Genomic DNA, 23818 nt, shown 5'->3' with positions numbered 1-23818 from the left:
CTTAAGACATTTTAAAAAAGGGGCTACTGTATGGACATTTTAAAATTATATTTAAAGAAAAGGCCCTGACAAAACAGCAGGGCTCTATTTCAGTAACTATTAACTATAGAAAAAAAGACAGCAGCAGCTGACATCAAATCTTTGCTGAGCCTAAGGATAATCATAAATAAATAACATAGTGAAAATAGAGATTTGGGTATGGAGGAAAAGAGAGAGGGTTGTGTTTTCTGACACTTGGTGAGTTCCCTGGCACACCAGGGACACATATTCATGTATAAAAGACGTATAAAAGTGCATTTTGCATGATAGGTCCCCTTTAAATAATTTTCTGACTATTTGGTGATGTAGGACAGCCACCTGGGGCCTCATTTATAAAAAGGGATATACGCTCAAAAAATGGCGTAGGCCAGTTTCTACGCAATGTTTGCGATTTAGAAAATACTAACTTGACGGGAAAATGTGCGGTCCTCCACGCAAATTCTAACCCATGCGTACGCACTAAGCACAACAACGGGAGGGACGCCGACACCGTTGGCAGAAGGAAGAATGGAGAGAAATATGTGGAAATAATACCATAAATAAAATGTTCATTCATTTTCAAACATTGATTAAAGCCAATCTTAAAGGTCCCATGTCATGGCCATTTCCACTGATCATAATTCCATTGTTGAGGTCTACTAGAATAGATTTATATTGTGCAATTTTCCAAACTCACATTGGTTTCTCATACAGCATCTCTGTGAACTACGTGTATTCACTGAATTTCACTCTCTGCCTTTAACGGCTCGTTGTAGCTCCAATAGCTCCAGCCCCCACCCTCCCTGTGAGCACAGTGTGCTCTGATTGGTCGGGACGTTGTGAATCGCACTAAGCTACGTGGAGGTGTTGTTTCCTTGTTTAGCGATACACAGCGAAACACAGCCAAACTCATCCTGAGCACACACAAAGTCACAGCCGAAGTAAAAACAATAAGTGTGGCTTGATATTGAGAAAGAAAAAGGTTGATAAACGCTGTGAGAATGGGTCTGCAGAGAGAATTTCGCTGCGATCCCAACTGTCTGTTATCAGCCTGCCAGGGAGGAGAAATCAGCAGAGCTGCCTGCACTCACAGTGTGTGAGGAAGTCCGTGGATTGGTCAATTTGGACCAATCAGCGGGGGCTTAACGTAACGGCTCCGGGGGCTTAACGTAACGGCTCCGCGGACGTAACGTAACGGCTCCACGGATTGGTCCATTTCGTTCCGGGTACGGTTGACATCATGCGTACCCGGAAAAATCAAATGGACAATGACGTATCTCCAACGAGGCGTTTTGGGGAGGTATTTTCTGTTTTAGAATTGTATTCGCTACAGGGTGTACTTTGAGGGTTTTGACTCTGCACAGCGTTTACATGCATAAAAACCTTCATAACACACAAGGGGACGGGTAATAACCGGAAAAGCACCTTTAAAATGGGACCTTTAAAATGATTAAACAAACGCCTGTTTGCGACTCCTCAGTGCACACAAACACACAACTTGGAGAAAGAAAGAAATACGGATATGTTATTTAAAACCACCTCGAATATGTGTTATGTTTTCTCATAAATGATGCGGTGAGCAGGAGGACAGAATTAAGTCTAAACTGACGCCGTTTTGCATTTCTATAGGTTGTAGATAAGAGCATGGTTTTATATACTATCATGTTTAATCGTGTTTTATGCCGTTTGCCAAGACTTGATAAGTCGCTCGTAAAACACAGGAGGTATGGAAACTAAGAACTCCATATATTTGGATAATTGTACAGCTGATTTAACACAACACATTTGTTTTATTTCATTTAAGTGGTGGGTAGAGTTGTTGCAGTGGCGTTGAGACACACATGGTGCAGTGGAGCCGCTGATCGGCAGCTGGAACACAAACCAGGTTTGTAAACAAAGCCCCAACTGTTTGTACAGTTGGGGCAGTGTGCAACTCGATTTTGACAAGAAAGCTACTGGAGACTTCTAGAATTGTGTGAGTAACATTGTGTTTTTAGACTTCTCTGTTTCAGTGTGTGTACTATGTATCAATGCTCTGTAGTTGATCTGACTGGAATTGTGATTTCAAAACTCAAAACCGCTACAGTATCTGTCAGGCAGAAACTTGGGACAAGTCATTTGACTGAAACCTTAAAAGTGAACTAACTGACTGCTAGGGTTAACTTTGATTTAAACATTTGTAGAATACTAAGAGCTTTATTGAGTAGGTGTAACTGTATTAAGGGTTAAACTCATAACTTTATAACTTAGGGTTTAATGTAATTGACTTAAAAGACAATAACATATCAGGAGGAAGCCAGTCTCGATTGAGACCCATCAGCTGTGATCTGAGGCCACTCCCCCAACAGAAACTTTATTTAAATCTCATCCTAATCACTGACCTGCCAGTGTGCAACTCGATTTTGACAAGAAAGCTACTGGAGACTTCTAGAATTGTGTGAGTAACATTGTGTTTTTAGACTTCTCTGTTTCAGTGTGTGTACTCAGTATCAATGCTCTATAGTTGATCTGACTGGAATTGTCATTTCAAAACTCAAAACCGCTACAGTATCTGTCAGGCAGAAACTTGGGACAAGTCATTTGACTGAAACCTTAAAAGTGAACTAACAGACTGCTAGGGTTAACTTTGATTTAAACATTTGTAGAATACTAAGAGCTTTATTGAGTAGGTGTAACTGTATTAAGGGTTAAACTCATAACTTTATAACTTAGGGTTTAATGTAATTGACTTAAAAGACAATAACATATCAGGAGGAAGCCAGTCTCGATTGAGACCCATCAGCTGTGATCTGAGGCCCCTCCCCCAACAGAAACTGTATTTAAATCTCATCCTAATCACTAACCTGCCAGTGTGCAACTTGATTTTGACAAGAAAGCTACTGGAGACTTCTAGAATTGTGTGAGTAACATTGTGTTTTTAGACTTCTCTGTTTCAGTGTGTGTACTCTGTGTCAATGCTCTGTAGTTGATCTGACTGGAATTGTGATTTCAAAACTCAAAACCGCTACAGTATCTGTCAGGCAGAAACTTGGGACAAGTCATTTGACTGAAACCTTAAAAGTGAACTAACTGACTGCTAGGGTTAACTTTGATTTAAACATTTGTAGAATACTAAGAGCTTTATTGAGTAGGTGTAACTGTATTAAGGGTTAAACTCATAACTTTATAACTTAGGGTTTAATGTAATTGACTTAAAAGACAATAACATATCAGGAGGAAGCCAGTCTCAATTGAGACCCATCAGCTGTGATCTGAGGCCACTCCCCCAACAGAAACTTTATTTAAATCTCATCCTAATCACTGACCTGCCAGTGTGCAACTCGATTTTGACAAGAAAGCTACTGGAGACTTCTAGAATTGTGTGAGTAACATTGTGTTTTTAGACTTCTCTGTTTCAGTGCGTGTACTCTGTATCAATGCTCTGTAGTAGATCTGACTGGAATTGTGATTTCAAAACTCAAAACCGCTACAGTATCTGTCAGGCAGAAACTTGGGACAAGTCATTTGACTGAAACCTTAAAAGTGAACTAACTGACTGCTAGGGTTAACTTTGATTTAAACATTTGTAGAATACTAAGAGCTTTATTGAGTAGGTGTAACTGTATTAAGGGTTAAACTCATAACTTTATAACTTAGGGTTTAATGTAATTGACTTAAAAGACAATAACATATCAGGAGGAAGCCAGTCTCGATTGAGACCCATCAGCTGTGATCTGAGGCCACTCCCCCAACAGAAACTGTATTTAAATCTCATCCTAATCACTGACCTGCCAGTGTGCAACTTGATTTTGACAAGAAAGCTACTGGAGACTTCTAGAATTGTGTGAGTAACATTGTGTTTTTAGACTTCTCTGTTTCAGTGTGTGTACTCTGTATCAATGCTCTGTAGTTGATCTGACTGGAATTGTGATTTCAAAACCGCTACAGTATCTGTCAGGCAGAAACTTCGGACAAGTCATTTGACTGAAACCTTAAAAGTGAACTAACAGACTGCTAGGGTTAACTTTGATTTAAACATTTGTAGAATACTAAGAGCTTTATTGAGTAGGTGTAACTGTATTAAGGGTTAAACTCATAACTTTATAACTTAGGGTTTAATGTAATTGACTTAAAAGACAATAACATATCAGGAGGAAGCCAGTCTCGATTGAGACCCATCAGCTGTGATCTGAGGCCACTCCCCCAACAGAAACTTTATTTAAATCTCATCCTAATCACTGACCTGCCAGTGTGCAACTCGATTTTGACAAGAAAGCTACTGGAGACTTCTAGAATTGTGTGAGTAACATTGTGTTTTTAGACTTCTCTGTTTCAGTGTGTGTACTCAGTATCAATGCTCTGTAGTTGATCTGACTGGAATTGTCATTTCAAAACTCAAAACCGCTACAGTATCTGTCAGGCAGAAACTTGGGACAAGTCATTTGACTGAAACCTTAAAAGTGAACTAACTGACTGCTAGGGTTAACTTTGATTTAAACATTTGTAGAATACTAAGAGCTTTATTGAGTAGGTGTAACTGTATTAAGGGTTAAACTCATAACTTTATAACTTAGGGTTTAATGTAATTGACTTAAAAGACAATAACATATCAGGAGGAAGCCAGTCTTGATTGAGACCCATCAGCTGTGATCTGAGGCCACTCCCCCAACAGAAACTTTATTTAAATCTCATCCTAATCACTGACCTGCCAGTGTGCAACTCGATTTTGACAAGAAAGCTACTGGAGACTTCTAGAATTGTGTGAGTAACATTGTGTTTTTAGACTTCTCTGTTTCAGTGCGTGTACTCTGTATCAATGCTCTGTAGTTGATCTGACTGGAATTGTGATTTCAAAACTCAAAACCGCTACAGTATCTGTCAGGCAGAAACTTGGGACAAGTCATTTGACTGAAACCTTAAAAGTGAACTAACTGACTGCTAGGGTTAACTTTGATTTAAACATTTGTAGAATACTAAGAGCTTTATTGAGTAGGTGTAACTGTATTAAGGGTTAAACTCATAACTTTATAACTTAGGGTTTAATGTAATTGACTTAAAAGACAATAACATATCAGGAGGAAGCCAGTCTCGATTGAGACCCATCAGCTGTGATCTGAGGCCACTCCCCCAACAGAAACTGTATTTAAATCTCATCCTAATCACTGACCTGCCAGTGTGCAACTTGATTTTGACAAGAAAGCTACTGGAGACTTCTAGAATTGTGTGAGTAACATTGTGTTTTTAGACTTCTCTGTTTCAGTGTGTGTACTCTGTATCAATGCTCTGTAGTTGATCTGACTGGAATTGTGATTTCAAAACCGCTACAGTATCTGTCAGGCAGAAACTTGGGACAAGTCATTTGACTGAAACCTTAAAAGTGAACTAACAGACTGCTAGGGTTAACTTTGATTTAAACATTTGTAGAATACTAAGAGCTTTATTGAGTAGGTGTAACTGTATTAAGGGTTAAACTCATAACTTTATAACTTAGGGTTTAATGTAATTGACTTAAAAGACAATAACATATCAGGAGGAAGCCAGTCTCGATTGAGACCCATTAGCTGTGATCTGAGGCCACTCCCCCAACAGAAACTGTATTTAAATCTCATCCTAATCACTGACCTGCCAGTGTGCAACTCGATTTTGACAAGAAAGCTACTGGAGACTTCTAGAATTGTGTGAGTAACATTGTGTTTTTAGACTTCTCTGTTTCAGTGTGTGTACTCTGTATCAATGCTCTGTAGTTGATCTGAGTGGAATTGTGATTTCAAAACTCAAAACCGCTATAGTATCTGTCAGGCAGAAACTTGGGACAAGTCATTTGACTGAAACCTTAAAAGTGAACTAACTGACTGCTAGGGTTAACTTTGATTTAAACATTTGTAGAATACTAAGAGCTTTATTGAGTAGGTGTAACTGTATTAAGGGTTAAACTCATAACTTTATAACTTAGGGTTTAATGTAATTGACTTAAGACAATAACATATTAGGAGGAAGCCAGTCTCGATTGAGACCCATCAGCTGTGATCTGATATCGTTTTTAATTTTTAAATGTTGTTGTTTAGCCCCTCATGCTATAATCATGTGTATTTTCTCCATTCCTGTTCATGTGTCTTCTCGCAATTATCACTGGCCCTGTGTATCTCGTAATCGATATAACCGGCCTGCTCTCGTCTATCCCACGTGCTCCACTGAGATCCAACATCTAGTTTCAGGTGGCCTGTGGAACTGCCAGTCAGCTGTTCCTAAGGCTGACTTCATCTCTGGCTACACCTCCCTGCAGTCTCTGGATTTCCTTGCTCTCACTGAGACCTGGATTACTCCATCCAACACATCCACCCCAGCAGCTCTCTCCACTGCATATTCCTTCTCCCATACACCCAGACCCACTGGCAGAGGAGGTGGCACTGGTCTCCTGCTCTCTCCCAAATGGAGCTTTTCCCTCTTCAAGCTACCTAACTTGACTCCTTCCACCTTTGAGTTCCATGCCGTCACAGTAACCCATCCTATACAGTTAACCATTGTTGTTCTCTACCGTCCACCAGGCGCCTTGGGGGACTTCTTGGAGGAATTAGATCATCTCCTCTCACACATCCCTGAAACCGGCCCTCCCGCTGTACTTCTCGGAGACTTCAACCTCCAGATGGGGAAGATAGACAAACTAACATCTCTGTTAACCGCCTTTGCTTTCTCACTCTCTCCGTCCCCACCGACTCATAAAGCTGGCAATGTCCTTGATCTCATATTCTCAAGGAACTGCGCTACTTCTAACCTCTCTGTAAACCCGCTCCACACATCCGATCACTTCTTCATTTCATTCTCTCTATCCCTTTCCAAACATAACAAACTAATCTCTTCCCATCCTACACTTGTCCGCCGTAACCTTCGCTCCCTCTCTCCCTCTACCTTTGCCTCGTCGGTGCTCTCAGCCCTCCCTTCCTCTGATTCGTTCCAACTACTGCCTCCAAACTCTGCTGCAGAAACTCTCCTCTCTACTCTCTCATCCACTCTGGACTCGCTCTGTCCTCTGACATCTCGGCAGGCTCGTCAGTCCCCTCCGGCTCCCTGGCTAAATGATGCACTGCGTGCTAATAGAACCGTCCTTAGGGCAGCAGAGCGGAAATGGTGGAAATCCAAACACCGTGACGACCTCCTAACCTATCAAGCTCTCCTCTCCTCTTTCTCTGCTTCGATCTCTCAGGCAAAAAGCACTTTCTTTCAAGATAAGATCCAATCTTCCTATTCCAATCCTAAAAAACTATTTTCCATCTTCTCCACCCTCTTGGACCCTCCAAAAGCTCCTCCCCCCTCCTCACTTCTGTCAAGCGACTTTGTTACCCACTTTGAAAAAAAGGTTAATGATATTCGCTCTTCTTTTTCTGACTCACCTTTACTCACCGCTGGGTCACCAGACCTTCCTTCCACCAACACACTAACCTCCTTTTCCCCTCTCTCTCCAAGTGAGGTTCTTACCCTCATTACCTCTGCCCGCCCTACCACCTGTCCTCTGGACCCTATCCCTTCAAACCTCCTTCAGACTATCGCTCCTGATATTCTACCGTTTCTCACCCATTTCATCAACACTTCTCTAACTTCTGGTCACTTTCCAAACAGTCTCAAGGAGGCAAGAGTAAACCCTCTCCTAAAGAAACCCACTCTCAACCCGTCTGATGTTATAAACTACAGGCCTGTCTCTCTCCTCCCGTTCCTGTCTAAATCACTTGAACGCGCTGTCTTTAAACAACTCTCCTGTTATCTCAATCAGAACAACCTTCTGGATCCGCACCAGTCTGGTTTCAAGGCAGGTCACTCCACAGAAACTGCTCTCATTGCTGTCACGGAGGAACTGCACACTGCCAAAACTGCATCCCTCTCCTCTGTCATCATCCTATTGGACCTGTCTGCTGCATTCGACACGGTGAATCATCAGATCCTCCTTCGCACTCTCCAAAAACTTGGAGTTTCAGGCTCTGCACTTTCCCTCCTCACCTCATACCTGAAAGACCGTACCTACAGGGTGACTTGGAGAGGGTCTGAGTCCGACCCTTGTCAATTAACTACGGGGGTCCCTCAGGGCTCTGTTCTTGGTCCCCTCCTCTTCTCCTTGTACACAAACTCGCTCGGATCAGTCATTAGCCCGCATGGTTTTTCTTACCACTGCTACGCTGACGACACCCAATTAATTCTGTCCTTTCCCCGCTCAGAGACCCAGGTCGTCGCACGCATCTCTGCTTGTCTAGCTGACATCTCTCAGTGGATGTCTGCTCACCACCTCAAGCTCAACCTTGACAAGACTGAGCTGCTCTTCCTCCCGGGAAAAGATTGTCCAACTCTTGACCTGACAATCAACATCGGCACCTCAGTTGTTTCCCCGACTCAGACTGCAAGGAATCTGGGTGTGACCCTAGATAACAACCTGTCCTTCACTGCAAACATCGCTGCTACAACCCGCTGCTGCAGATACACGCTTTACAACATCAGGAAGATACGTCCCCAGCTGACTCAGAAAGCGACTCAGGTTCTGGTCCAGGCTCTCGTCATCTCACGCCTAGACTACTGCAACTCCCTCCTGGCTGGTCTACCTGCATGTGCCATCCGACCTCTGTAGCTCATCCAGAATGCAGCGGCTCGTCTGGTTTTCAACCTTCCTAAATTCTCCCACACCACTCCGCTCCTCCGCTCCCTTCACTGGCTTCCGGTAACTGCTAGAATCCACTTCAAGACACTGGTACTTGCTTACCGTGCTGCGAATGGATCTGGCCCTTCCTACATCCAGGACATGGTTAAACCGTACACCCCAGCGCGTGCACTACGCTCTGCATCAGCCAAACGACTCGTTGCGCCCTCGCTGCGAGGGGGACCCAAGTTCCCATCGGCGAAAACACGTGGGTTTGCTATCCTGGCTCCAAGATGGTGGAATGAGCTCCCCATTGACATCAGGACGGCAGATAGCTTGCACATCTTCCGGCGCAAACTGAAAACTCATCTCTTTCGACTCCACTTCGAGCGTTAGAACGATTAACGAAGCACTTTTATACTAATAAAGGACTGGATTACCTAAAGCCAGTTGAGTAGCACTTGAAATGTTTTTGCTCTATGAAACCTGATATACTTATATGATTCTGTTTTCTTCAAGGTTGTGTCTTCCTGGTTGAATGTACTTATTGTAAGTCGCTTTGGACAAAAGCGTCAGCTAAATGCAATGTAATGTAATGTAATGTAATCTGAGGCCACTCCCCCAACAGAAACTTTATTTAAATCTCATCCTAATCACTGACCTGCCAGTGTGCAACTCGATTTTGACAAGAAAGCTACTGGAGACTTCTAGAATTGTGTGAGTAACATTGTGTTTTTAGACTTCTCTGTTTCAGTGTGTGTACTCTGTATCAATGCTCTGTAGTTGATCTGACTGGAATTGTGATTTCAAAACTCAAAACCGCTACAGTATCTGTCAGGCAGAAACTTGGGACAAGTCATTTGACTGAAACCTTAAAAGTGAACTAACTGACTGCTAGGGTTAACTTTGATTTAAACATTTGTAGAATACTAAGAGCTTTATTGAGTAGGTGTAACTGTATTAAGGGTTAAACTCATAACTTTATAACTTAGGGTTTAATGTAATTGACTTAAAAGACAATAACATATCAGGAGGAAGCCAGTCTCGATTGAGACCCATCAGCTGTGATCTGAGGCCACTCCCCCAACAGAAACTGTATTTAAATCTCATCCTAATCACTGACCTGCCAGTGTGCAACTCGATTTTGACAAGAAAGCTACTTGAGACTTCTAGAATTGTGTGAGTAACATTGTGTTTTTAGACTTCTCTGTCTCAGTGTGTGTACTCTGTATCAATGCTCTGTAGTTGATCTGACTGGAATTGTGATTTCAAAACTCAAAACCGCTACAGTATCTGTCAGGCAGAAACTTGGGACAAGTCATTTGACTGAAACCTTAAAAGTGACCTAACTGACTGCTAGGGTTAACTTTGATTTAAACATTTGTAGAATACTAAGAGCTTTATTGAGTAGGTGTAACTGTATTAAGGGTTAAACTCATAACTTTATAACTTAGGGTTTAATGTAATTGACTTAAAAGACAATAACATATCAGGAGGAAGCCAGTCTAGATTTCCTTTTGAGGGCCACCAGCTGCAAAGTTAACTAATTAAAGGGACGTTGCCCCACAGCTGTGAGAACTCAGCAATCAGGTGTCCATTTTAGGTAGCACTTTCCTGGAGCGTCAGCTTCAGCGTCAGACAGGCTAAGACTGGAAAAGACATTAGAGTCCTGCGGGAGTCTAAGACTGGCAAAGACATTAGAGTCCTGCGGGAGTCACGAGGGAGGCAAAGAGGAGGCAAATCCTACTTTGATTGAGCTAAGTATCGCTGGTGTTTTATTTTATTTGGTTGTTTAGCCCCTCATGCTATAATCATGTGTATTTTCTCCATTCCTGTTCATGTGTCTTCTCGCAATTATCACTGGCCCCGTGTATCTCGTAATCGATATAACCGGCCTGCTCTCGTCTATCCCACATGCTCCACTGAGATCCAACATCTAGTTTCAGGTGGCCTGTGGAATTGCCAGTCAGCTGTTCCTAAGGCTGACTTCATCTCTGGCTACGCCTCCCTGCAGTCTCTGGATTTCCTTGCTCTCACTGAGACCTGGATTACTCCATCCAACACATCCACCCCAGCAGCTCTCTCCACTGCATATTCCTTCTCCCATACACCCAGACCAACTGGCAGAAGAGGTGGCACTGGTCTCCTGCTCTCTCCCAAATGGAGCTTTTCCCTCTTCAAACTACCTAACTTCACTCCTTCCACCTTTGAATTCCATGCCGTCACAGTAACCCATCCTATACAATTAACCATTGTTGTTCTCTACCGTCCACCAGGCGCCTTGGGGAACTTCTTGGAGGAATTAGATAATCTCCTCTCACACATCCCTGAAACTGGCCCTCCCGCTGTACTTCTCGGAGACTTCAACCTCCAGACAGGGAAGATAGACAAACTAACATCTCTGTTAACCGCCTTTGCTTTCTCACTGTCTCCGTCCCCACCGACTCATAAAGCTGGCAATGTCCTTGATCTCATATTCTCAAGGAACTGCGCTACTTCTAACCTCTCTGTAAACCCGCTCCACACATCTGATCACTTCTTCATTTCATTCTCTCTACCCCTTTCCAAACATAACAAACTAATCTCTTCTCATCCTGCACTTGTCCGCCGTAACCTTCGCTCCCTCTCCCCCTCTACCTTTGCCTCATCGGTGCTCTCAGCCCTCCCTTCCTCTGACTCGTTCCAACTCCTGCCTCCAAACTCTGCTGCAGAAACTCTCCTCTCTACTCTCTCATCCTCTCTGGACTCTCTCTGTCCTCTCACATCTCGGCAGGCTCGTCAGTCCCCTCCTGCTCCCTGGCTAAATGATGCACTGCGTGCTAATAGAACCGTCCTTAGGGCAGCAGAGCGGAAACGGTGGAAATCCAAACACCGTGACGACCTCCTAACCTATCAGGCTCTCCTCTCCTCTTTCTCTGCTTCGATCTCTCAGGCAAAAAGCACTTTATTTCAAGATAAGATCCAATCTTCCTATTCCAATCCTAAAAAACTATTTTCCATCTACTCCACCCTCTTGGACCCTCCAAAAGCCCCTCCCCCTCCTCACTTCTGTCAAGCGACTTTGTTACCCACTTTGAAAAAAGGTTGATGATATTCGCTCTTCTTTTTCTGACTCACCTTTACTCACCGCTGGGTCACCAGACCCTCCTTCCACCAACACACTAACCTCCTTTTCCCCTCTCTCTCCAAGTGAGGTTCTTACCCTCATTACCTCTGCCCGCCCTACCACCTGTCCTCTGGACCCTATCCCTTCAAACCTCCTTCAGACTATCGCTCCTGATATTCTACCGTTTCTCACCCATTTCATCAACACTTCTCTAACTTCTGGTCACTTTCCAAACAGTCTCAAGGAGGCAAGAGTAAACCCTCTCCTAAAGAAACCCACTCTCAACCCGTCTGATGTTATAAACTACAGGCCTGTCTCTCTCCTCCCGTTCCTGTCTAAATCACTTGAACGCGCCGTCTTTAAACAACTCTCCTGTTATCTCAATCAGAACAACCTTCTGGATCCGCACCAGTCTGGTTTCAAGGCAGGTCACTCCACAGAAACTGCTCTCATTGCTGTCACGGAGGAACTGCACACTGCCAAAACTGCATCCCTCTCCTCTGTCATCATCCTGTTGGACCTGTCTGCTGCATTCGACACGGTGAATCATCAGATCCTCCTTCGCACTCTCCAAAAACTTGGAGTTTCAGGCTCTGCACTTTCCCTCCTCACCTCATACCTGAAAGACCGTACCTACAGGGTGACTTGGAGAGGGTCTGAGTCCGACCCTTGTCAATTAACTACAGGGGTCCCTCAGGGCTCTGTTCTTGGTCCCCTCCTCTTCTCCCTGTACACAAACTCGCTCGGATCAGTCATTAGCCCTCATGGTTTTTCTTACCACTGCTACGCTGACGACACCCAATTAATTCTGTCCTTTCCCCGCTCAGAGACCCAGGTCGTCGCACGCATCTCTGCTTGTCTAGCTGACATCTCTCAGTGGATGTCTGCTCATCACCTCAAGCTCAACCTTGACAAGACTGAGCTGCTCTTCCTTCCGGGAAAAGATTGTCCCACTCTTGACCTAACAATCAACATCGGCACCTCTGTTGTTTCCCCGACTCAGACTGCAAGGAATCTGGGTGTGACCCTAGATAACAACATGTCCTTCACTGCAAACATCGCTGCTACAACCCGTTGCTGCAGATACACGCTTTACAACATCAGGAAGATACGTCCCCAGCTGACACAGAAAGCGACTCAGGTTCTGGTCCAGGCTCTCGTCATCTCACGCCTAGACTACTGCAACTCCCTCCTGGCTGGTCTACCTGCATGTGCCATCCGACCTCTGCAGCTCATCCAGAATGCAGCGGCTCGTCTGGTCTTCAACCTTCCTACATTTTCCCACACCACTCCGCTCCTCCACACCCTTCACTGGCTTCCGGTAACTGCTAGAATCCACTTCAAGACACTGGTACTTGCTTACCATGCTGCGAATGGATCTGGCCCTTCGTACATCCAGGACATGGTTAAACCGTACACCCCAGCGCGTGCACTACGCTCTGCATCAGCCAAACGACTCGCTGCACCCTCGCTGCGAGGGGGACCCAAGTTCCCATCGGCGAAAACACGTGGGTTTGCTGTCCTGGCTCCAGGATGGTGGAATGAGCTCCCCATTGACATCAGGACGGCAGATAGCTTGCACATCTTCCGGCGCAAACTGAAAACTCATCTCTTTCGACTCCACTTCGAGCGATAGAACTATTAACGAAGCACTTTTATACTAATAAAGGACTGGCTTATCTAAAGCCAGTTGAGTAGCACTTGAAATGTTTGGCTCTATGAAACCTGATGTACTTATATGATTCTGTTTTCTTCAAGGTTGTGTCTTCCTGGTCGAATGTACTTATTGTAAATCGCTTTGGATAAAAGCGTCAGCTAAATGCAATGCAATGTAATGTAATGTAATGTACTAGTCTGTGCAAACCCAGCTTAATTGCACTCGGTTTACTATAATTTCTAAAAAGGGAAGAACATTACGTTACATCTGAGGTAGGCTATTCTGTGCGTCTGGTGACGGGCACACCTCGGTGTGCAACTATACGTTTCTGTGATTAAAAAAGCTTGCATGGTCTAAAATCAATTATCGATAATAACTTTTAACAGTAGTAGGCTACAACAAGGGTTAACACAGATTCAGCTTTAGGTGCCACTCTATATTACATACCATATAGAGTAAAAAGGAAGCCATATAACTAGTATTAATATACATTATGATTATGACGAATCTTCGTCTTATTATGGCTAGCACTCAGCAGGGATTCGCCGATTATACCGGCCAGTCTTTCATCCATAGGGGTGAGCTCCGGTGCCCCCTTTCCCCCTCCCGTGGCACACACACTCTGCCTGTGTGAGGCCAGGCGTTTTTTGGCGTCCACCTTAATGTCCGACCACTTTCTTTTTATTTCAGCGACAGTGCGACCCTGTGCTGATGCAGAGTTGACAGGATCTGCCACATACTGCCACTCTGTTCAATTCAATTCAAAACCTTTATTTATCCAGGTAAAATCCCCATGAGATCAATGATCTCTTTTTCAAGGGAGACCTGCAGACCTGTTGCCTTTTTGGCATTCGTTACGCCAATACTATGGCCACCAAACAAAATGTTTTGCCTTGTCTCTACTTCTCCGACAAGGATTTCAACTTCACAGTTATTGAAGTTTCTTTTCTTGCCTCTTTTTTCTGTCTTTGCCATGTTCGTTTTTGCCTGAAATCGGTTTGATGAATATTCATTATGGGCGTATCAATGACTATTTATAGGCAAATATGCGTGTGACGGGAAGCCCGCAAAAGCTGCACCGCATTTCGAGTTGATTCCCTCGCTGGTACACAATGTTTTGTGAATCGGAAAATGTCGGAATATTTCTGTACCTATTTTTTACGTAAGCAACCTTCCCACGTGAATCCTACGCAAGGCGTTATAAATTAGGCCCCTGGTTCATACCTCAGCAAATCTGAAGAGGAAAAGAGTTGTCATTCTCAAGTTATGGGCTTTTTTGTCACCTTTCCCACATTCGGCCTGGTCTAATTTGGCTCTTTTCAGGGATTAGGGTAGTTCTAAAGAACAACCAAAAAAACATTTTTTTCCCCAAAATAAAATTTGACAACAATCAATTTCATTAATGGGAGACCCTAAAGATAAGAAAAATCATTGTTGTGTTTTGTTCTACCTCGGGTAGGGGTATCTCGAAAACTAAAGCCTTTTTTGAGGACTTGCTGCTGGACTATAAGTGCTGGGAACTAAGTGCTGGGAACTAATGGCGCGTTTCCACTGCAGGCCTCGCTCGGTTTGGTTAGGCATTATTAGGCCCGGCTCACTTTAATGCTGCGCTTCCATTACAGTTTAGGAACTGGGGTAGTTACTATAGTAACGCAGTGTAGGCGGAGCCGTGACGTCATCTTCAATGAGAGCCCCAGAAAAACAACATGTGGAAGGCCCGTAACCCCAGCAACGTGTTTGAGTATGATTGGACGCTTCCTTCCTTCCTTCAGGGTTTTACTCCAACACTGGTTTCTCCCAAAGCTCTATCAGCTGATTCAGCACCTATACATAACACCTATATGACGTCCATGTATTCCTCTGTAAATAGCGGGCTGATAGGCAGTATGGCTGTGCAGCTGTGGGGGTGCATCACTCACCTTCTTCAGCTCTTCTCTGGGCATGTTCCCCATCTGCAGCTTGGTCCAGTATTTGTCCAGCAGCGCAGCGTGAGAGTTCTGTGGTTTGTGCCAACTGCCCCCGCTGTAGTACATCCTGAAAACACCGGCAGAACAAAAGTCATACCATGCTTACTTTAGGCAGGGACTGGCAAGGCTTACGTCGGCTGGGTTTGAACTTTATTAAGTTCTCATTTATCACAAAACTACTTCCATCCCTATTCTACAGCTGAATGCTGGTATACAGGATTTATTGAATCAGAATATTGAGGTAGGTTTACACATACGAGGAATTTGCCTTGGTGTATATGGTGCATACATCAAGCACATTTAAAGATAAAATGTAAGAAAAACCACCCAAAAATAAAAACTATTATAAGATTAGAAAATGATTTATATGAAATATAGATATACCAAAAAACTATGTACAGTATACTCAGTATTGTTATGAAAAGAGGAAAGCTGTGTAGATACTGAGAGAGGCACCTTGTGTAGTTCTGAATTGGTTTGAATCCTACTTAAAGGACAGAAACAACTTTGTTTCTATAGGTAAATACACATCTGAGTTGACAAATATGACATGTGGGGTTCCTCAAGGCTCCATCTTGGGGCCTCTTCTCTTTAACATCTACATGCTACCACTGGCTCAGATAATGAAAAACAACAAAATAAGTTACCATAGCTATGCAGATGACACACAAATTTACGTAACAATTTCACCAGGAGACTATGCTCCAATTCAAACACTGAGTAAGTGCATTGAACAAATCAATGACTGGATGTGTCAGAACTTTCTCCAATTAAACAAAGATAAAACTGAGGTAATGGTTTTTGGAGCCAAGTCAGAACGTATAAAAGTTAGCGCTGAGCTTCAGTCTGCAATGTTCAAAACAACAGATAAAGCCCGAAATCTAGGTGTAGTCATGGACTCTGACCTGAGTTTCAACAGTCACATTAAAACAGTTACTAAATCAGCCTACTATCACCTAAAGAATATATCTAGGATTAAAAGACTAATGTCACAGCAGGATTTGGAAAAACTTGTCCATGCTTTTATCTTCAGTAGACTCGACTACTGCAATGGTGTCTTCACAGGTCTCACTAAAAAATCTATTAGAAAGCTGCAACTAATTCAGAACGCTGCTGCTCGAGTCCTCACTAACACTAAGAAAGTGGATCACATCACTCCAGTTCTGAAGTCTTTACACTGGCTTCCTGTATGTCAAAGAATAGATTTCAAAATACTGCTGCTGGTTTATAAAGAACTGAATGGTTTAGGCCCAAAATACATTTCTGACCTCCTGCTAAATTATGAACCATCCAAATCTCTCAGGTCTTCAGGGACTGGTCAGCTTTCTGTCCCCAGAGTCAGAACTAAACATGGTAAAGCAGCATTCAGTTATTATGCTCCAAATATCTGGAACAAACTCCCAGAAACCTGCAGGTCCGCTGCAACTCTGACTACTTTTAAATCCAGGCTGAAGACTTTTCTTTTTGTCGCTGCTTTTAATTGAACTATTCATATCTTAGACTGCACTGTAACTTTTATCCATGTACTTTTTTTTTCTTTTAATGTTTAATTGACTGATTTTAAATGCCATTTTCTTAATCTCTTTCATTTTTTGTAAAGCACTTTGAATTGCCTTGTGTTGAAAAGTGCTATATAAATAAACTTGCCTTGCCTTGCCTTGCCTTACAAATGTGCAAAAATATTTGGCCTCATGGATGGATACACAAAATAACCATTTCTCTCAAATATTGTTCACAAATCTGAAAAAATCTGTGATAGTGAGCACTTCTCCTTTGCCGAGATAATCCATCCCACCTCACAGGTGTGGCATATCAAGATGCTGATTAGACAGCATGATTATTGCACAGGTGTGCCTTAGGCTGGCCACAATAAAAGGCCACTCTGAAACGTGCAGTTTTGCTTTATTAGGGGGGGGTCATGGGAGGGTCAGAAAACCAGTCAGTATCTGGTGTGAGGGTTAGGGTTAGGGTAATCTTGTGAATCGAGTGGCCCATGGTGGTGGTGGGGTTATGGTATGGGCAGGCGTATGTTATGGACGACGAACACAGGCCACTCGACTCACAACATTACCCTAACCCTACCCCTCACACCAGATACTGACTGGTTTTCAGACCCCCCCAATAAAGTAAAAATGCACGTTTCAGAGTGGCCTTTTATTATGGCCAGCCTAAGGCACACATGTGCAATAATCATGCCGTCTAATCAGCATCTTGATATGCCACACCTGTGAGGTGGGATGGATTATCTCGGCAAAGGAGAAGTGCTCACTATCACAGATTTTTTCAGATTTGTGAACAATATTTGAGAGAAATGGTTATTTTGTGTATATAGAAAATGTTTTAGATCTTTGAGTTCCTCTCATGAAAAATGGGAGCAAAAACAAAAGTGTTGCATTTATATTTTTGTTCAGTGTATATCCTTTCTTATCCTGACACTGCCTACCAATTGTTCTTAACTGGCTGTAAATTGCTTGTCTCAAATAGCTAAACTGTTCATGAGCACTTTTGTGGCTTTCATCTTTTTAAACGACGCCCCCAAACAGTGCTTCCTGTTCTGCTCCATTTGTGGGTAGGTGTCAAATACAAAAACCTTACCAAAGAGGAAAAAACTAAACTCACTATCCAACCTCCAAATAGTCATATCTCTACAAACAGCTGATTCATAATGATATTATTTTCTTACCTTCTTGTTGCAAAGAACAGAAACCCAGGAGCGACGTCGATGCAGTCCTCCCGTCCAGGAATCATCAGCTTCTTATTCTCCATCAGAGGCAGGAGCACGGAGATCTAAGAGACAAATACAGTTGTGGGTTTTTTCATTCACAACAAACATCAAGCTGTTTATACGTTTTAAGATATATTGAATAGGGGTCGACCGATATTCCGCATTTTACCGATTATCGGTATCGGCCTTTTTTTAAAATCAAATTGCCGATAAAACTTTGGCTCTGATGCGGCCGTTTCTCTGGCTGCAGTCACCACTCTGTGTACACGAGCAAAGTCCCGCCCACAGCGCTATCTGATAGGCTATTACTGAAGTGTCAATCAACACTGAAGCCAGCCAGAGAGGCGGGACCTTCTCAGATTACAGGCAGGTGCGAAAGAACGCAGACACAGACTGAAGCAAGCAGCAGCGCTGAGCGGCTGAGCGGCAGAGCCATACATGTGTTAAACCGAAGTTCAATAAACATCCCTATCCCCTATGCTGAAGTTGCAAAAACACCACGATCTTATGATCCAATTCAATCAGTTTCCCAGTTACACAGGGACGCGGGAAGTCAGTCAGAGTTGGGGGTGCGTGCAGCGTCTCGCAGCGGAGTAACTGTGGTGCGGAGGGGGAGGGGCTGCAAGTGGAGCCTCGCAGTTTTTCAGGTTGATATGTGAAGCTCATTAGCTAGCCAACATGTATCTAGCAAATGTTTAGCAACATATTAGAAGTGAGGCTACTAGACTAACGTTAGGTCTACTGTAATAGCCTCACTTTTAATAGTTTGCAAAACATTAGCTAGCACTAGTGTTTTGCAGTTGCAAGCAGCTTATTGGGATGTTATGCTAGATAGACAGGCATTGTTTTGATATAATAACTTAAGCATTATTGTTAGTTAAGCATGTCAGCCTGCAGCCCCACTTCTTGTCTCTCTCTAACTCATTGCAGATGGCTGCACTAAAGAAAAGGGCACAGAGAGGAAACCAGTTGTAAGATGTTTAAAAATGCATTAAACATAATATATGCCTAAATGCATTTCAAAGAAGTTGTGTTGAGTTATGTTGGAGTTTGTGTTATTCTACATTTTGACACATTTTGATTTTACTGCAAATATATATCGGTTCCAAATATCGGTTGTCGGTCCCCTTGATTACTAATAATCGGTATCGGCCTTGAAAAAGCCATATGGGTCGATCCCCAATATTGAATATATAATAACCTTCCTGTCAAATTTGACCCGTTTTGAATGTTTTTATGTAAAAATTAGGGGTCATTTCATTTAATTGCCACAAAAATAACATAATTATCACTAATGTCAATGGTGCATCTGGTGTCACTATGTGCTGCCATTTAAAGATTTGAATGCCTGAACACACTGCTGCTGAAACAAAATCATTTCCCAGTTTGGGATCAATAAAGTACCTATATGTCTATCTATCTTAAAAGTTGATTTAAAAACAGAATTCTTACTCAACTTTGACATATACAAGCCTGTTCTAATCTATTGCCATATGTTCCTCTGATCTTAACTATAGTAAAAACATTGGCTTTTTTTACTCAAAAAACTGAAGTCAAATGTTGTTTATACGTTTAAAAAAAGATAAGTTAAAACTGAAAATGTGTTTGCTTAAAGAGGGTTATGTATATTTGGATGGTGATTTATACTATATGCTTTCTTAACAGTCAAACCAAGACAAACATTGCAACGTGGAAGGTGAGACAACCCAAGGGTTAAGGCCATATTTTATACAGTTCTCAACAAGTGTGAACTCACCACATCCAGAGGCGCGTGGTCGATGTCCTCCAGGAGGATCCACTGGCCTTTAGAGACAGCCTGAGTCAGCGTCCCGGGCTGCCACACAAACTTCCCCGGGATATCAGTGCAGCGGTACATCCCCAGCAGCATCTGGGACACACACACAAGACAGGACAGATGTTCACCTCCATCTCATCCAGATTCAATGTTAGAGGCGGCACTCCAAAGGTAAAAATTCATCCCTGCTATATGGGTCATGTGTTCTACAAGGTGAGACACCGGGAGCCCTGTTATTTCATATTTGAACATCCATAAAGTTTAGGGACAGAGAAGCATATAACGAGCAAAATCCAAGTAGCAAAGGCAGAGACACCCTGACTTTAGCATAGCATATTGCAAAAGCACTTCATTTATAGCTTTTTTGTTATTTAATTAACCTGTCATTTCCTGATATGTTCATGTGCAATGTGAATTTTAACATTTAGTAGGTAAAGTTACAAATACATGGAGTAAAGCTCACACAGACACAGAGGGCAGCTCAGGGTCCTTTAGGTGAAACGCAAAGAGGTCAAATCATTGTTTATTAGACAGAGTGTATGCAGCCTCCTGCAGTGATGTGCTTGTGCTCTTGTATGGTACAGGTAACTCATGGAATGAGTTACCTGTACCTGTACCTGTTGTATAAAAGTATTGAAACAAATGTGTTTGTGACCCGCTCTATCGAAATCAGTCGGAAGTCGCAACGGCTCATTTCAAAATAAACGTGGATTTGCGTAAAAAAAAAAAATCGGGGTTCGGTGTTTTGTTTGATTTTAAACAAACAAAGTCTTGGCTTTCAGAATATGAAACTTTTATTTCCAAAATCACACGATAAATATATTTTTGAAGCTTTTAAAAAGGGAAGAAGACAGCTCTCACTCGCACTCTGCTCTTCCGCAGCGCCGCCCCCCCTCCCTCCAGCTGACATTATGAATGTACGCGTATAGTGATCATAAATAACACGGCAGGGTCCGTTACAGTTTGTTTTCATCTGATTTCAATTAAACAAAGTCTTGACTTTATGAATATTAAAACTTGTTTCGGCAAATTCAGATGATAAATACAGCTTTGAAGCTTCGGCATAATTACAAGCGGAGAACGGAGTAACTTGACGTCACAGCAGGCATAACAACAGCCGGTGTTTCTCCTGAGGGTTTTCCCCGGGAAACAAACGCAAAATTACACACACGCGCGAGCTTCCCCCAGACCAGTAATCCAAACGAAAATATCTTCCCTCCGTACTACTTTGATCATTTGCTCCGCTAATAACCAATCAGATCGATGGATTCCAGAGAAGAGAAAACTTTAAAGGCCTTTTTCTCAAAATGATGACTCGGTGACAGTCTTTATATAATGTGACATATTTCGCTTAATATTTGGAGTACAAAAACAATCCTGATATCATTAGAAAGCTAGGAATCTCCTCTTTCAAACAGTGTATACAACTCAAAAGGTGTCTTCGGGTCAATGCGACTGATTTCGATAGAGCATGTCACATATTGTATATGAATAACTGTCACAAGCTGGCGGTAATACATATATATATTTAGATTGTATTTATCGTAGTTTTGACAAGTTTCTTTGTTTTAAACGAATGCACGCCTGGGCCCTTTCTCATTTCATCAAATCCCCCTCCTCGACTCCTCGGTCCTCCGGTAGTGACCCGTAAATGAATTTTAGCGCGCCATGTTGAAGGACATCTCATTTCTCTAAATGCACGTCGAGGACCGAGCATCGAGCATCTAGGAGGCTCTCTGGAGGAGCTCTAACCGAGGAGACACTGATGGGTCCTCCACGGCTCCTCCGCGGATGCATTTCCGGGAACAGAGATGTTTCAAAGAGTCGTGACGCACGGCCGGACTTATCTCAGCCAATTACAGCTCTGCATGCATCCCCTGGATATTATTTTATTAACTGCTTTCATCGCGATGAGATGTTTACAGAGAGAACAGCTGTGAGGTCCATGCAGAAAGCAGAGCAGTGTGTATAATATATATCACTCAGTATAACAGGCCTACTCTCTGTATATGCTGTAGTTTAGTAGATATCTACAAACAAAGAGTCGATATTTTTCTAAAACCATTCAGTGCTTCACATAATAAAATACACAACGGCTGTAGCCTGATTATGTGTAGGTGTGTGTGGTACAGTGTGTGCGTAGATGCAGCGGACAGACAGGTCTCAGTTGGTTTGGTGTCCTCTGCTTACTTTTAATACTTGTAAATAAAACTTTTGGCCCGTAATTTATTTTCCCCATTGTAGCGACCAGAGAGGGGGGGGGGGGCTATATATCCAGTCTCTGATAGTGTTACGTTATTATGAGAGTGCTCTGTTTGATTCTGAAATTGTATATATTTATGTGTGTGTGTGTGTGTGTGTGTGTGTGTGTGTGTGTGTGTGTGTCTGCATCTGTTATTGTCTCATTATACCGCACTGTGAATGAATCAAAGTAAATATATAAGTCGTCATGAACACATCTGTCCATCAGACAGAGGGCTGCTGTGCCTCCTGTCATCATTAATGGACGTCTCTTTAAAATGACCGCTCAGAGGAGAGGAGTTCTCATTTCTCTAACCGCCTGCTGCTTCCCCTCCTCTCTCCTCCGCTCGCATCTCCTGTGGGCGGGACTAAGTCTCGAGGATAGGAGTCGAGGAGGGGAGTTAGAGAAATGAGAAAGGGCCCTGGAAGTCCCTTTAAAGTCCAAGTGTGGAACATAAGCTCCAAATATACTAGATCCTACAATTACCATTATACGTCTCCATGCTGTTGTTAATTGAACCCCCCCGCTTCCTGAGTACTCCCCGCCTCAGTAAACTGTGTTTCCTGTGTGCTCTCACCTTGCTGTCGGTCTGATCCCCGAGCTGCACCTTCAGGATGTCTGTAGCTTTTGTGTGTCCTGTGACGGCAGCCATGAACTCCACCAGGGCAGTTTTTCCACAGCCAATGGGACCTTCGAGCAGCACAGGCTTCTGGGAAGCCACGGCCAGAGCCAGTCTCCTCAGATTCCGGCACGTTGAGTCCACCAGCACCAGATCCTTTTGGTTGCTCTGCAAGTGAGATCAGCATCAGGACCAAAACACCATATGATACACTTTATGGTCTCGCAAGGTCAAATCATAAATACTACATAGTACACGATTAAAGAAAACACCATATTCCCACTGGGGTAAACTACATGTACACAGTTTGCACTTACACAGACAACATACTGACAGTGACTACATTGCACAAATCTGGAACTCTGGGTGGAGGATGTGGGTGGGATCAGATGTAATCTTTTGTGCCCGTCTAATGATTGGCTGCTCATAAATGCTCAATAAGGTCCACAGCAGAGTATTTTGATGGGACAAACTAAAGGGTAAATACCTGTTCGGGCAGTCGAGGAGCTATCCTGGGAAGGATGACGCCGCAAACTGCCACCACGTTCTGGGAGAGGTCCTCTGACACCACCTGGCCTCTGGTGAACTTATTGGCTTTCTCCTGGCGCCACACCACTGAGCCCTGATTGGCTAACACCAGAGCTTTCTCTACCTCCAGCTGCTGGCTTTCTTCCAAAGATCTTAAGAAGCAACAAAGAAAAAGTTATAAAACCGAGACGAGAGTTCTGTACCTTTATTCTCTAACATTTGGAATTCATACTTTGACTTGTAATTGAGTTTTTTTCAGATTGTATTGTTCGTATTAAAGGGTACCTAGTAAAAACTAAAATCTGAAAACCTGTTTTACCACTTATGGATATGGAAACTAAACTTCTAACCCATAATGCTCTGCCCTACTTATGGTTCATTTCATACGAACTCACCGAGGCATCCCGGGTTATGTTATATATTGTTCCATTTTTCACTGGACTTGGTTGACATTTCTACTAAACAGCTAAATAACCCTAGAAATACATTACAACATCACATTATGGGGTTGTTGCAGAATACTTGGAAGTGTTTAAATTATTAAAATAAATATTTGTTGTACTGT

At 43.0% G+C, this 23818-nt stretch overlaps 1 protein-coding gene across 1 annotated transcript in view; it reads right to left on the bottom strand.

Moving 5' to 3' along the window:
• The window catches only part of mdn1 (midasin AAA ATPase 1), a 135029-nt gene that overhangs the window by 105718 nt on the left and 5493 nt on the right, over positions 1 to 23818 (bottom strand). Inside the window, 5 exon segments of the mRNA XM_034204527.1 lie at positions 15297 to 15411; positions 18028 to 18131; positions 19826 to 19957; positions 22684 to 22893; positions 23213 to 23405. Of these exon segments, the coding sequence (XP_034060418.1) occupies positions 15297 to 15411; positions 18028 to 18131; positions 19826 to 19957; positions 22684 to 22893; positions 23213 to 23405 (754 nt within the window).

This window comes from Gymnodraco acuticeps, unplaced genomic scaffold (assembly GCF_902827175.1).
Source record: "Gymnodraco acuticeps unplaced genomic scaffold, fGymAcu1.1, whole genome shotgun sequence".
In the NCBI taxonomy this organism is placed as follows: Eukaryota; Metazoa; Chordata; class Actinopteri; order Perciformes; family Bathydraconidae; genus Gymnodraco; species Gymnodraco acuticeps.
Note: the sequence above shows the minus strand (reverse complement) of the source record. Positions and strands in the feature narration are given on the sequence as shown.